General features: G+C 42.3%; 1 protein-coding gene across 1 annotated transcript in view; it reads left to right on the top strand.

Annotated features, from left to right (window-relative positions):
* The window catches only part of unc5a (unc-5 netrin receptor A), a 30,323-nt gene extending 17,435 nt beyond the window's left edge, over positions 1–12,888 (top strand). Inside the window, exons 7-9 of the mRNA XM_062476015.1 lie at positions 1,045–1,209; positions 1,325–1,503; positions 11,980–12,888. Of these exons, the coding sequence (XP_062331999.1) occupies positions 1,045–1,209; positions 1,325–1,503; positions 11,980–12,145 (510 nt within the window). The 3' untranslated portion in view covers positions 12,146–12,888. The remainder of the gene's footprint in view (positions 1–1,044; positions 1,210–1,324; positions 1,504–11,979) is intronic.
* Positions 12,889–14,962: the final 2,074 nt, after the last annotated feature.

Here is a 14,962-nt window from a genome sequence, read left to right as displayed (position 1 = left end):
CTGGACTGTGCCTGTTCATTTGGAAGTGCTATTCCCATAGCAGCAGTGCGGTCAGAAATGGCCCTTCCTTCCCCTGAAGCTGCCTGGCTCTTCCTCACTCTCTACTGGCCTACCTGGGTCTGTGTGCCTGGGTAACAGTGCCCCCACCTGGCTACGAGGCGGCACTGCAGCTCTCTTTCTCTGCTGAAATCAAATGTTTTTTGGGGAACTTGAGGCAGAGTGAGCCGTTGTCACACCCTCGTTTTGTCAGAGTTACCTCTCGGCCTCTCATGGGATATGCAAATGAGACATGAATATGGAGCAACAGGGAGAGATGTGGAAATTGTTAACCATGAATACATTCTCAAACATTCCCTGGTAGGCGCCTTAGTCTTTTGTTAAAGAGGGAGTCTGTGCTGCGGTTTCCACTGTGATCTACTGCTCTTACATTCGCATACGGGCGGATTACATTGGAAATAAGGTGCATGGCAACTAACAGTATACATTGACTGCAGTTCATTACAGCGTCTTGCAAAAGGGAGTCAGATGGCTGAGCGGTGAGGGAGTCGGGCTTGTAATCTGAAGGTTGCCAGTTCGATTCCCAGCCGTGCCAAATGACGTTGTGACCTTAGGCAAGGCACTTCACCCTACTTGCCTCGGGGGGAATGTCCCTGTACTTACTGTAAGTCGCTCTGGATAAGAGCGTCTGCTAAATGTAATGTAAATGTAAATGATTCAAGAATGAACGCGTTTAATGCCGTGTGCTGGGAGTGCGTACAGAGGGAATAACGAGTTCCTGATTGGATGATACGTGTGACAGTAGTAGACAGAGTGCAGACATGCATCACTCACAGAGAGGCTAGGGGTCTGCATGCTCAGCTGTACAGACTCAAACACACTAACACACTGAGGATGTGTGCTTGGCTGGGGGTCATGTAATGTTGTGTTCCCGACAGGGTCTCACTGTGTGTGTGTGTATTTTCCTTTTATGTACGTGTGTGTGTATGCCTCTTTTATGTACGCGTGCGTATTTCATGTGTGTGTGTGTGTCGGCCCATTCTGCAGGAGATCCCGTTCTACCACATCTGGAACGGCTCCCAGCGGTACCTGCACTGCACGTTCTCTCTGGAGCGTCTGAGTCTGACCACCTGCCAGCTCACCTGCCAGCTGTGCGTGTGGCAGGTGGAGGGGGAGGGCCAGAGCTTCAGCCTCGACTTCAACATCGCCAAGGTAACGCCTCAGACACGCCCGCCGCTTGCGCAACCTTTCACCCCAGCTGCCAGTGGGTGTTCTGTGGAGAGTCTACCGTGTATGTGGGTGTGTAACCTCTAAACCGGCCCTGCAGGACAGCAGAGCTCTGGACTCGGAGTTCCTGATGCTGGACACCAACGCCACTGCTCTGGCAGGTCCTAGTGCCTTCCAGATCCCCTACCTCATTAGACAGAAGATCTGCAGCAGCCTGGACACGCCCTGCCCCAATGGAGCTGACTGGAGGATGCTGGCCCAGAGACTCAAACTGGACAGGTAGCCCGCTAGACACTAACTCTGCTTGGACAAAAATGTCAGGCTGTTTAAGATAACAAACTCTGGTTATGGCTTGAGAAGAATTAATTCCATCAAATTAAAATGTAGGCTGTTTAAGATAACAAACTCTGGTTATGGCTTGAGAAGAATTAATTCCATCAAATTAAAATGTAGAACTAGAGAGGGTACAATTTCTGGGGAAATTGTAGGGTGTGCTTGCTTGCGTCGGTTGCACAGGGGTCCGTTTTTGAATGACATTTTTAAAACTGATATTTCTGTATATTTTATATAAAAATGCATACTTATTATTTATAAAGATTACATAGATTTAAAAGCATTTTTTTTGCTGCTCATTTACAACTGAAAATACGAGTGAAGTGTAGAATGAAATAGATCTTCTAATTTCCCCTGCAAAAGGCATCCTCATCGTTGAATCAAAACGAATAAATTTGGCAGACCGGTGTAAAAATTGACCTAATCTCTATGACGTAAACGTCCTTTTAAGTTTTTCCCTTCTCGTGAAATGTTCATGCATTTAGCCTACTCATTGCATTCATTCATGAATAAAGAACCCCCTTTGAAGATTATTCTACGACGTTACCGGCAGTAGAAGATTGAATCGCGATTCAAACAGTACCATCTTCTAACTGAAAATATGCCGCCAAAAACGTAAATAAGCTTGACATTTATTTAGTGGAAAATCGCTTTCATGAAAAGCTCACTGGTAGCGATCATTAAGTAACAACTGTAACAACGCAAAGTGCGCTATCCCTGTGTGGAGAAGCTGCCCCGGTAAATTGTACTACTACGGTACAGTAGACTACTGCTGTGTTCGTCTTGGTAGCGATTGCGTTGGTTGAATTGGATTTAACGTTCCGTTGTACGGTTTAGGCTGAAATTAATTATTTTCATGAACAGATTGACAAAGTTTAGGCTGTGGCAATGAAGTTAAGGTTAGCAGTTAGATAGACTTTTGATTTAAGTAAGGGGAGTGCCGAACATGTTCTGTCGCCGTTTGACTTCCTACAGCGGTGTAGATGTTTTTAGTGTCTCGCGTAGGCTACAGCGTTGCAGTGAGCAACACTGGTTTGAAACCACAGGTAATGATAATTTCACCCACAAATCGTTTACTTGTAATGTAATGTCATAATAAATCCTACAACGAAAATGTATTTGTGAGGAATGTTTATTTTAAAGATTGAAAACAGATGCATCATAGACCACTGTAGTATGTGTTGCCCGGGCAACAGAGGCTAATGTCATGATGCTAATGCTTCAGTGAAATAGTAGACTACCGTTTCCAAAAGTAGATGTGGGCCTACTTCCTTAATAATATCAGCTAATATTGTACATTACATTTCATAATTGTGTTTCACATCACAAAGTAAAGTAAAATGAGTAAATAGTTATCACCCTGGCCTCTTTGCTTGTGGCGTTGCTGCAGCTGCCTTGCAGTAAAGCTATAGTTAGCCTAGCTATCCCCCAAGTTAACAGATGTGAAACGAATGTTCTGCTACAGGTTGTCACGCGTGTTTTCGTGACGTTAGTGACGTAGTGACGTTAGTAACGTCAGTGACTGTGGCTAGCAAATTAGCCACCGTTAGCTTCACTTTTCACCACAAAAACGCAATTTCTACTTAAACCATGCAACGGAACGTAAATAAAAATACAACCAACGCAATCGCTACCAAGACGAACCTTTTGACACCGCCGTTGTGTATGTAGTCCAAATATTGACTGATCCTTAGGGGGGCGAAAATAAATAATAACTAGAAACGGCTGTTCCTGCGAAACAGCAGTGAGAATGCTGAAAACCTGAATGGGGATAGCTGACCATGCTAAAAAAGCTGAAAATAGTGAAAATTTAGTAGAAAGTTATAAGCTGAAGCTTCAAAGCAACCGAAAGGTATTTTTGAAAGGGACTGGAGCAGCATTCCAACAATGATTTGAAAGGATTTACCATTACTTTTAAAGGGAGAATAATTTGCACAAAAAGCTTTATATTTTAAAAAGTATAAAAGTGAGAAATGAGAAAATACCCGCAAGCTGAAATGAATTTCAAAAATGTGTGAGTGACACAAAAGAGGCAGTGTGGAAGCTGAACTGCATCATCTGCATCATCTTAACAAAGCTAAGAGCTAAAATAGCCTACAATGTGGGAGAAGCTGAAAGCTGAACTGTTAAACAGAAGAAGTAGGCTAGCTAGTCGTAACAAGAATATTATCGTTTTAACAGATTAAATTATAGTTGGGATAGTATTAGCAGTAGCAGATGTAGCCTATGCGTTTACTCGGCTTTCTTAGTTGGATTCAATGTGTTGATGGAATGAAACATACAGCAGTAGGGCCGATACAGGAAGACACGGCGACACTTTGTTGCAGAAGGATGATGGTGCAAGTTTTGTCCGTGGAGCATACAACGATTAATAAAAAAGAATCATGTAGACGCGTTTATTGAGTAATCGCATAACTAATTACACATGTAAACGGAGTAATCGTATTATTGGCATAAACCGACAATTGCTAGTAATCGTGTTTCTCATGGTCAAGTAAACGTACCAATCACCTGTGTGAGAGACTGAGTGGTGCGTGTCTGTCGTAACAGTGCGTTCACACTGCAGCGTTTTTTAACGCTCTGCATCGCTTGCCTTCCCACAGTACACCACGCTCGGGGGCGTGTTAGACAAGTTAATACAGAGTTGTAGTTCTCTAAGGTCACTGTTGTAGTCATGGCCAAGCGTGCAGATTTGGGTTAATGTACTCACAATATCGATCAAAATACCACTTTTACACAACATTTATGTAAGTGCAAGATTTTACTAGTGCAAGATTACAGTAGAATACATGTTACGCCACCGGTCACTCAACCAGTCGTTTGTAGGCTGGGCTAGCGAGCTAGCAGTGGCACAGAACAGTCACGTAATGTGACGACTACATTTAAAAGTAGGCTATAAAAACACACTAGGAACAATGACGACATCGGCAACCATGCACCATGCATTATTAGTTGAATGTAATCTTTAAATTCAGGCTCGTCACATTAGTAACTTTGTTCTGAACAGAACTGGGTGTGCAGACACATACGAAAAGTTTCTCCTCCATCTTGAAATTGTCAAACCTAGAAATGTTTACCATGACGAACAGTTGCTACGTTACAAGAAACAAGAAACCAATCCGATTGGCCAACGCTAGCGTTTTCACGCTCCTCATTTACATAAAGTTGAGAAAATCCAACTTGCAACGCTCCGCTCCGCTCGCCTTCCCACAATGCCCTACGCGAGCGTCAACGCCTGGTTTCATTGAAAATGAATTGGAAGCCGACGCCGCGCGCCGCCCGCTCCGCTGCAGTGTGAACGCACTGTTACGGTGATGGTGCAGCTATGATTGCTAATGCGCTGAGGGCAGAGAATAAGAGAAATGTAGCTAGAATCCACACCTCAAACAAGATAACCTAGACGCAAAACTGTACGTCCAATCCAAAATATAAGGATATTTTCCGAGACCCAAGACTCTGCCGAAACCAGAGATGTCCTTTATATGTCTGTGCGGTCAGAAATACGACTCTATCGGCAGTTTCAAAATCTTGTTCCTTCTTGCTTTCTCTGACTGATTTTACTCACCTCTCCATTGAAGTTAGTGAGAGAATTTGAAAGGCTGCTCTCGCTTCAAGGCTCATAGCTGAAAATCTGTAAATGTGAGCTCTTTAGTAGTTACATTGGCTGAAAGAGGACAATTTTTCCTACATTTTAAGGTATAACTTGTTTCTGTAAGTTAAACTATATGAACGTTAGAGGAATTTGTTTGACAAATTAGTTGAATATCAGAAAAAGAGCAGCAAGCAGAGTGTGCCAATCTGCTTGCTGCTCATTCATAAAAATCAAGAAGGAGCAAACATTTTAATGTATTTCAAACTGTCATAATTCAAAATTGGCTGAACATTTGAAAAAGCTGAATCATTTGGGAATAGCTGAATGTCTTGTGAACATTTTAAAGGTTGAATGGTGTCTCTAGCTGAAAGTAAGCTGAAGTAGTTACGTTTGAAAGAGGAGGAAGCTTTTTAATGATTTGAAAGGATTTACCATTACTTTTAATGGGAGAATAATTTGCACAAAAACCTTAATGTCTTAAAAAGTATAAAAGTGAGAAATACCAAAAGTCATAGCCATCATCTCCTGAAGGAGCTGAACGTTTTGATACAAAAGTTGTAGGAATCGGTTAAAGTATGCAGAACGAGTTAAAGGCCAAAAAACGGCGGAAGAACTAAGAAGTTGAAAAACAATAGTGAGAATGCTGAACAGCATTCTCACAATAATAAAGAGAAACAGGAAAACAATAGTGAGAATGCTTAACAGCATTCTCACAATAAAGAGAAACAGGAAAACAATAGTGAGAATGCTTAACAGCATTCTCACAATAAAGAGAAACAGGAAAACAATAGTGAGAATGCTTAACAGCATTCTCACAACTAGAAACGGCTGTTCCTGCGAAACAGCAGTGAGAATGCTGAAAACCTGAATGGGGATAGCTGACCATGCTAAAAAAGCTGAAAATAGTGAAAATTTAGTAGAAAGTTATAAGCTGAAGCTTCAAAGCAACCGAAAGGTATTTTTGAAAGGGGCTGGAGCAGCATTCCAACAATGATTTGAAAGGATTTACCATTACTTTTAAAGGGAGAATAATTTGCACAAAAACCTTAATATTTTAAAAAGTATAAAAGTGAGAAATGAGAAAATACCCGCAAGCTGAAATGAATTTCAAAAATGTGTGAGTGACACAAAAGAGGCAGTGTGGAAGCTGAACTGCATCATCTGCATCATCTTAACAAAGCTAAGAGCTAAAATAGCCTACAATGCGGGAGAAGCTGAAAGCTGAACTGTTAAACAGAAGAAGTAGGCTAGCTAGTCGGAACAAGAATATTATCGTTTTAACAGCTGAAATTATAGTTGGGATAGTAATAGCAGTAGCAGATGTAGCCTACCATTGAGTGCGTTTACTCGGCTTAGTAGGATTCAATGTGTTGATGGAATGAAACATACAGCAGTAGAGCCGATACAGGAAGACACGGCGACACTTTGTTGCAGAAGGATGATGGTGCAAGTTTTGTCCGTGGAGCATACAACGATTAATAAAAAAGAATCATGTAGACGCGTTTATTGAGTAATCGCATAACTAATTACACATGTAAACGGAGTAATCGTATTATTGGCATAAACGGACAATTGCTAGTAATCGTGTTTCTCATGGTCAAGTAAACGTACCAATCACCTGTGTGAGAGACTGAGTGGTGCGTGTCTGTCGTTACGGTGATGGTGCAGCTATGATTGCTAACGCGCTGAGGGCAGAGAATAAGAGAAATGTAGCTAGAATCCACACCTCAAACAAGATAACCTAGACGCAAAACTGTACGTCCAATCCAAAATATAAGGATATTTTCCGAGACCCAAGACTCTGCCGAAACCAGAGATATTCTTTATATGTCTGTGCAGTCAGAAATACGACTCTACCTGCAGTTTCAAAAACGTGTTCCTTTTGCTTTCCTGGTGCTTGTTTGTTTGGTTGCCACGGTGATGGCGCAGCTGTGATAGCTAACGAGCTAGGCAGAGAGAAAAAACGAACATTTACCTAGCATCCACACCTCAAACAAGTTGACCTAGACGCAAAACTATACGTCCAATCCAAAATATAAGGATAATTTCCGAGACCCAAGACTCTGCCGAAACCAGAGATGTCCTTTATATGTCTGTGCGGTCAGAAATACGACTCTATCGGCAGTTTCAAAATCTTGTTCCTTCTTGCTTTCTCTGACTGATTTTACTCACCTCTCCATTGAAGTTAGTGAGAGAATTTGAAAGGCTGCTCGCGCTTCAAGGCTCATAGCTGAAAATCTGTAAATGTGAGCTCTTTAGTAGTTACATTGGCTGAAAGAGGACAATTTTTCCTACATTTTAAGGTATAACTTGTTTCTGTAAGTTAAACTATATGAACGTTAGAGGAATTTGTTTGACAAATTTGTTGAATATCAGAAAAAGAGCAGCCAGCAGAGTGTGCCACTCTGCTTGCTGCTCATTCATAAAAATCAAGAAGGAGCAAACATTTTAATGTATTTCAAAGTGTCATAATTCAAAATTGGCTGAACATTTGAAAGAGCTGAATCATTTGGGAATAGCTGAATGTCTTGTGAACATTTTAAAGGTTGAATGGTGTCTCTAGCTGAAAGTAAGCTGAAGTAGTTACGTTTGAAAGAGGAGGAAGCTTTTTAATGATTTGAAAGGATTTACCATTACTTTTAATGGGAGAATAATTTGCACAAAAACCTTAATGTCTTAAAAAGTATAAAAGTGAGAAATACCAAAAGTCATAGCCATCATCTCCTGAAGGAGCTGAACGTTTTGATACAAAAGTTGTAGGAATCGGTTAAAGTATGCAGAACGAGTTAAAGGCCAAAAAACGGCGGAAGAACTGAGAAGTTGAAAAGCAATAGTGAGAATGCTTAACAGCATTCTCACAATAATAAAGAGAAACAGGAAAACAATAATGATAATAATAAAATGAACAATAATAATAATAAAGAGAAACAGGAAAACAATAGTGAGAATGCTTAACAGCATTCTCACAACTAGAGAGGGTACAATTTCTGGGGAAATTGTAGGGTGTGCTTGCATGCGTCGGTTGCAGGTGGGTCCGTCCTCTAAGTTTTTCCCTTCTAGTGATATTTTCAAGCATTTAGCCTACTCATATTGCATATTTCATTAAGAACACCCTTTGAAACAGCTGCGAACCCCCTTGAAACAAGCTACTGTAACAACGTTGTCACTGGCAGTGTGGAATCGCAATTCAAACAGTACCGTCTGTTAACTGAAAATATGCCCCCCAAAACGTAAATAAGTTTGACATTAATGTAGGGGGAAATGGCTAATTCAAAATAAGTTTGCTAGAGGCAAGCTAGCTGCTGTTGCTCCACATTTCACTGATTGTTTGAAAGCACCGGACATGAGAAAGTTTCTTTTGACAAAGTTTAGCTGTGGCTTTGAAGACAGTACGACACACTGCCAGTGGGCGAGCAGAGTCTGACTGAGGCTAATGTCAAAACAAGCCGCGGTGTCACTCAAATTCCAAGTTTTACACAAATCACAAAAATATGCTGACCCGCTGGCTATCTTCACAATCGCCAAATCTTTAAAACACTGCCCTCCTTCTGATTTTTGATGTAGAATTGACCCTGGTACGAAATTAAGAAAATACTCATCAGAGATCGACAACAGCTGACGCAATCGTCAACGGAGGCTGACGGGGCTCTCACGTAGCAAACCAAAGTTTTTACAGCAACCTACATTAAAATGTCACCACCTGGCTGTCTCCACAATAGTCATATCGTTATGACTATTGTGTTATCGCATAACATTGCCCTCCTTCAGTTTTTTGGTGTAGAATTGACCGAACTATAAAATTACGAAAATACTAAACTACTATGACGCTTGCATGGCTGCCGCCTAGGCAGTCTCACGGGCGACGCGCACTCGCTCAAATTACAAAGACTTTCACGACCTAAATAAAAAATCAGAGATGGCAGTTCCACTCGAAATTGCTTTCTCAACAAAACCCAATGGTTGGTAATGTTGGTGGCTGGCATTTTTCACTCATAATTCAAGCTCCAATTTGCGTGCTAGAACGTCTCTATCACGTTGTATCCATGCGTTGTTGCTAACGTGTGCTGACAGTGACGTAGGCTAGCATTGGTACCCTTCGTTGACAGAAGACACTTTTTGCCACAAAACCGTTGTAACCTCCTAAACTGTGCAACAGAGTGTAAATAAAAATACAAGCAACTCAATCGCTACCAAGACGAAACTTTTGACACCTAGGTTGTCTATGTAGTCCAAATATTGACTGAGGCTTAGGGGGGCAAAAATAAATGATAATAAATATATATGTGAGAGAACAAAGGTTGTGCTCTCGCCGAAGGCTTGAGCACACCCAATAATAAATAAATAAATATATATGTGAGAGAACAAAGGTTGTGCTCTCGCTGAAGGCTTGAGCACACCCAATTATAGGTCATACTTTTTTCATACTTTCTTTTTGATTGATCATCTAACCTCGGACATGTTGTTCCTGAACTAAGTTCTCTATCAGTTCCTATGTAATACTATGTTGTAACAGCTTGATTAATTGTGGTTTTATCAGGACAATAGGCGATATGAAATCATAGAACAGTCTGTTACGCTACCGTTCTATAACAGACCATACATCCTTCTGTTCCATGTTCAGACTAGACAGCCCAACAGCCTCCCAGCAATGTGCTGAACACAAAAACCTGTCCGTCCTCCATCCTCCCTCGCTCAATGCAATGGCAGGAAGTGGACAGGTAGCTAACTGTCCATCAGGCTGACGTTAGAGGGGGCTATTTGGGTCTGTGCCCGTCTCCTTCACCAGCCTCTCTCCAAGGGTTCTCTTGCTTTATCATCCAGAGCAAACTGCCTTTACCAGGACAGAGCCAGAACATTGGGATCAATTATCCTCTAATTTAACTTCCCCCATGTAATGGAATCAAATAGGTATACTTCATTTGTCCAATAAGCTTTATTTACCCCAATTAATTACAGATTGAATTGGTGCAGTACAGGTTCAATTAGCAATGTTTTGCTCAACTTAAATCGATTTTCATTAAGTTCTTTTAAAGGAACAGCTTCAGTGGTGTTTTCAAACAACCTAACAGCAATTTATACTGTAAATGGAACAGGTCCCTTGACATTCAGACTCTGTGTGTGTGTGTGTGTGGTGGGGGGTGTGTGAGAGAGAGAATGAGAGGCAGAGTGTAAATGTAAGAACAAGTAGTCGAAGGTGAACGTGACTAATCAATATGGCTCAAAATACCACAGACCTTTACGCCAGATTTTCTCCCTCCGTGTTCACAGCACTGCTCACGCTTCCCTCAGTGACGTGAACGGCCGAGGCTGGTCTCAGCACCGTGCTGGTCTCAGCACCGTGCTGGTCTCAGCACCGTGCTGGTCTCAGCACCGTGCTGGTCTCAGCACCGTGCTGGTCTCAGCACCGTGCTGGTCTCAGCACCGTGCTGGTCTCAGCACCGTGCTGGTCTCAGCACCGTGCTGGTCTCAGCACCGTGCTGGTCTCAGCACCGTGCTGTTCATATGATAACACCGTTTACCAGAATATTCTTGCTAGAAAAAAACGGAATATTTCCGACCATCTCCTTCTTGGAAATTGGGAGGAGAGATGGATATGTGCTGTTTGTAAAGATCCCTTTTTTTCCCCTCAAATGTGATTGCATATTTAGGCTCTCCTCCCTTTTTTGGCAGTTGGACCCCTTTTTTCTAGCTAACACCTCTCTATGTTACAGTTGCTTCTGTGTTTTGGGATGAGTGTACCGAGTTAGCAATACAGCTGAGTTATCTGCTAGCAGTTCTCAAGGTGAAACTGAAGGACTGTGTGCCTTTTTGCCCTGTACGTGTCTGTCCCCCCCCCCACACACACACACACACACCTACACACCCCTCGCCAGCATGCTATAATCTTTCCCAGTGCTCTGTCACATGTGCTGTTCATAACAGCACTGAAAGCCCCAGACGTTAAGAGAACAGAAAAACGCCATTAGATCGAACAAGCCCCTTCAGGTACCTGTGGGATCGACTTGCGCTCCACATCAAATAAACAGCCTGCCAGGGCCTCTGCTTTGTTCTTATTGATTGGGTTTGATCCAAAAGGTTCAGGTCCAAAGCAGGGAGAAGGTCACTTCCTACTTAAGTGTGGGTCTTCATATGGGATTTATGTGGAATTAAGACCCTTTTTTTAACATCAATGAAAAGATTAGGGCACATGCCGCCTATTAGAAGATTGAAGTTTCAAAACTTGAATGAAAAATGGTTTGACATACCCAGTGGTATTTGATGTTGTTTTTTAGGGAATATATTGAGAAGCAGGGAGTGTTTTAGTACCTTGACGACCAATCGTTACTTTCATAGCACACTTCTTACCTAAGGGTTTAGAGGTGCTACAGCAGCAATGGACAGCAACTGCATCCTGTAAAACTAGAGGGGGGACAGTTCCTGGGGAAATTGAGATGTGTGCTTGCCACAGCTGGGGCAGTTTTATTGAACTATATCACCTCCAAACCTATTGTTTCAATTAACATCAGATGTCTTCAACGTGTGTGTGTGTGTGTGTGTGGGGGGGGGGGGGCTTATAAACTTACTTTTCCAATTAAGATGTCTCCTGGTTGTTGATCTAAGGTAGCAAAAGCAGCAAAACCATAATCAGTCTTCTCAAAAACCTCCTCTGTGTATTACAGCCAACAGCAAGCATAATGTACCATAGTAAACTTAGTCTGCATCCTCTATGTGCATAACTTAATAAACCCCACATTCTATCAATTCTGATTTGGTAGTACAACAAAAGATTATTTTGATTGCCAGTATGTGATTGTAATATATGAAGCCTCTCTCTGCTTCACCCTCTCCAGACACATGAGTTTTTTTGCGTCGAAAGCCAGCCCCACCTCTGTGATCCTGGACCTGTGGGAGACGCAGCATTTCCACAGCGGCAACCTCAACCAGCTGGCCACCATCATGGCCGACATCGGGAAACAGGAGGCCATGATATTCCTGGTGTCGGACGGGGAGTGCTAACCTCTGATTGGAACAAGGTAGTGTACCCCCCCCCCCCAACACCAGCACACGGAGAGAGCAGAGAGGAGGACATGCCCTGTCCTATCAGAGAGAGGAGAACAGGATGGAGGGACACTGCCCATCATGTTCCGTTCTCTCTCGCCTCAGTAGTGTCATGCCCAGGATAGGCTGTAATAGGCCAGGCCTCTTGAACATTGTCTAGGGTATTCCAAGTCATGCTTTTGTTGAAGAGAAACACACTATCAGTCTAGAAGTAACTGGCCTATTTAGGGGGGGTGGGGGGGGGGGTATTAAAATAATTCAAACTAAAAAACAAGATGCTCAAATGAATATGAAAAAGGTTGACATGTTTTAGCTCTTGTTCCACTCTCATGCCCTTGACAGTTGGGTGTGTGACAGTGTTTGCTGTGGTCAAATATCACACTCGATTATGCAACTGGCTGGGCCATTGTTAAGCATCCCTTGACCTAAAACACACTAATCCCCACGGTGTGGGAACTCTCACTATCCCCATTTTACCCAAAACCAATGGTGAAATATACATTAGGTGTCAAATCTGCTTGTGTCATTATATGTGCTTTTATCGAGAGAGATGAAGCAAATCATGGAACACGTTGGTTGGCAATAGATTTTATGTCTTCACTCTTGAACATCTCTTGTTTGTAACAGTCCTGTTTGAAGTGAAGCGGTTATTGCTACGCTGTGAGGTCTTTATTCTGTTAGACGCTCCAAAGCTTGAAAAATCTATATTTTCCTGTTTGGTTTGCTGAACTCTTGAAGAAAGTCAGTGAGCTCTCTAGAACCATTACCTTTCAGAAGCCATTTATTCTCAAAGGTAATACCGTTTTTCTTTTTGTATTATTTCTAATATATTACCAAATGTATCACAAGAGCACTCTGTTTTACTGAATTCCTCAGTTTATGAAGGGCCTAGGGAAAATTTCCTAGCTCATATTCAAGTGCATATGTCTCCAAAACTCATTTCTGCGACAGCATTACTGTCTGGTTGCGTTGTGGGGGCGAGGATGTTTCACATGAAGCAGCGCCCAAAGGGAGCCACTGTATAGACAAGACCCCTCTTCTCAAGTATGAATAATGCAGAGAAACTGCCTACAGAAAATATGACAACAACAAATTATCATCTGCAAATGACTGAGTGATACAGATGGTAAGGCAGGGCTTGTTTTCATAATTCATAAAGCGCTCTTGGTGCGAAGTCCTCACGGGGCGGGTGACACGGGTCACCCCTTTCTCACGCTCCATTAGGCCCACAGGCACAGACGCATATTCGCTTTGCGCGTCGTTGCGCACTCATCACTTAAAAGTCGATTCCAAAACAGCAACAACAACAGTCGGAGTCAGATCCATGACATAAGGCATTCTCTCTCCGTGACTTCTGACTGGTCTCCTGACCCTGCCCACTCTGCATAACCAGGAAGAATCAGGCCGCCAGTCTACGTAAACAGGAGACTGGGCCCCTGTGGTGTGGAAGCTTATGAGTAGGCCCCGTTTAGCCATAGTCCTCACTGCCTCAGGGTTGCATGGGGTGTTTTCACCCCCAGTTGTATAGAAAGCCCTGGATGCCATGCCCTCCAACAAACAGAAAGAAAGAATTCATGATTGTCAGATAGCTGGAATGTACACGTTTAAGATTTTGTAATAGACATTGACTTTATTTTTTTTCCCTCTCGTCTAGAACATCTCCCAAGGTCCCTCAGTGTAGGAGAACCACGGCACTCTTAGTTCTTAGTTACGGCACACCTAAGACTTAACCACAACATCAGTCAAGAGCAATTCTTTTTTAAATGTGGAATGAAAACAGGGATGTTGTCCTGTATTTCTTGTGTCGATGTTACAAGCTTTTTAACCAACATGAACACCACAGACTAAAGGCCTGCTTTTTCCATGTGAAAGTGATTCAGAATCAGATGTAATATGTAAATACTTTTCTACAGCAGCAGCGTGCTGTCACTTTACATACTGTATATCAGCAGAATTGCTAACCAAAGTTTTATGAATACCATACGAGGCCACTGCATCACACTTCATACAGTATAGTGCCCATTCACGTGTTATTTTAGCTGCTACTGTAGCTTGAGCTGCCATTTGTTTTCGCCCTCATGTCGCTTCTCTACTATCATTAAGACAGACATTATGTCTGAAACTCTCGCCATAGTCTTGTCTTCATAGACCTTGTTTTGGCAGTGATGCTAGTCGAGAGTTTATTGTATCACTTTGTAAAGAAATGTAAATTATATTTTAATATGGAGCCAAGAAAAAGAGAAAAAAAACAACTAAAAAAACTGGCGCTTTCATTTGTCAAGTCTAAAGCGTGATGTTTGCCTATAGCCATCTGTTTCACATTGATCTAGCAGTAAAGACTTTCTGTATAGTTAAAGGGTTTAGAAACTGTTTCAAGACGTTTTAATACAGTTTTTTGTTCTCACAAGTTTATGGCTATCTGATTATTTATATTCAAGCATTTAACAGACAAGGGGGAATAGTGACGAAAGCAAGCCTACTGAAACCCAGGACCTAGTGGAGTACATGTAACTATGACAGACAATCTCCTGGGTTCACATTTAGGAGGCCAACCACATCATGCCATGGGTCATCATGGCAGTTGTACAGTCAGGTGTGTTTGCGGTTGTTAAGTGTCTGTGTCAGCTAGGATAAGGAGTGTAAACATCGTCGGCTTACAAGCACTGTAAAACACCACCACCCCTCCGGAAATAAACTCACTGGTCTGCCAAATAATGACCGGCTGCAGAGACACTACAACTGATCCTATTGGCTCTAGAATGCTGCAAAGCACCA

This window comes from Osmerus eperlanus, chromosome 13 (genome assembly GCF_963692335.1).
Source record: "Osmerus eperlanus chromosome 13, fOsmEpe2.1, whole genome shotgun sequence".
Classification (NCBI taxonomy): Eukaryota; Metazoa; Chordata; class Actinopteri; order Osmeriformes; family Osmeridae; genus Osmerus; species Osmerus eperlanus.
This window is presented reverse-complemented; position numbering and strand designations above follow the sequence as displayed.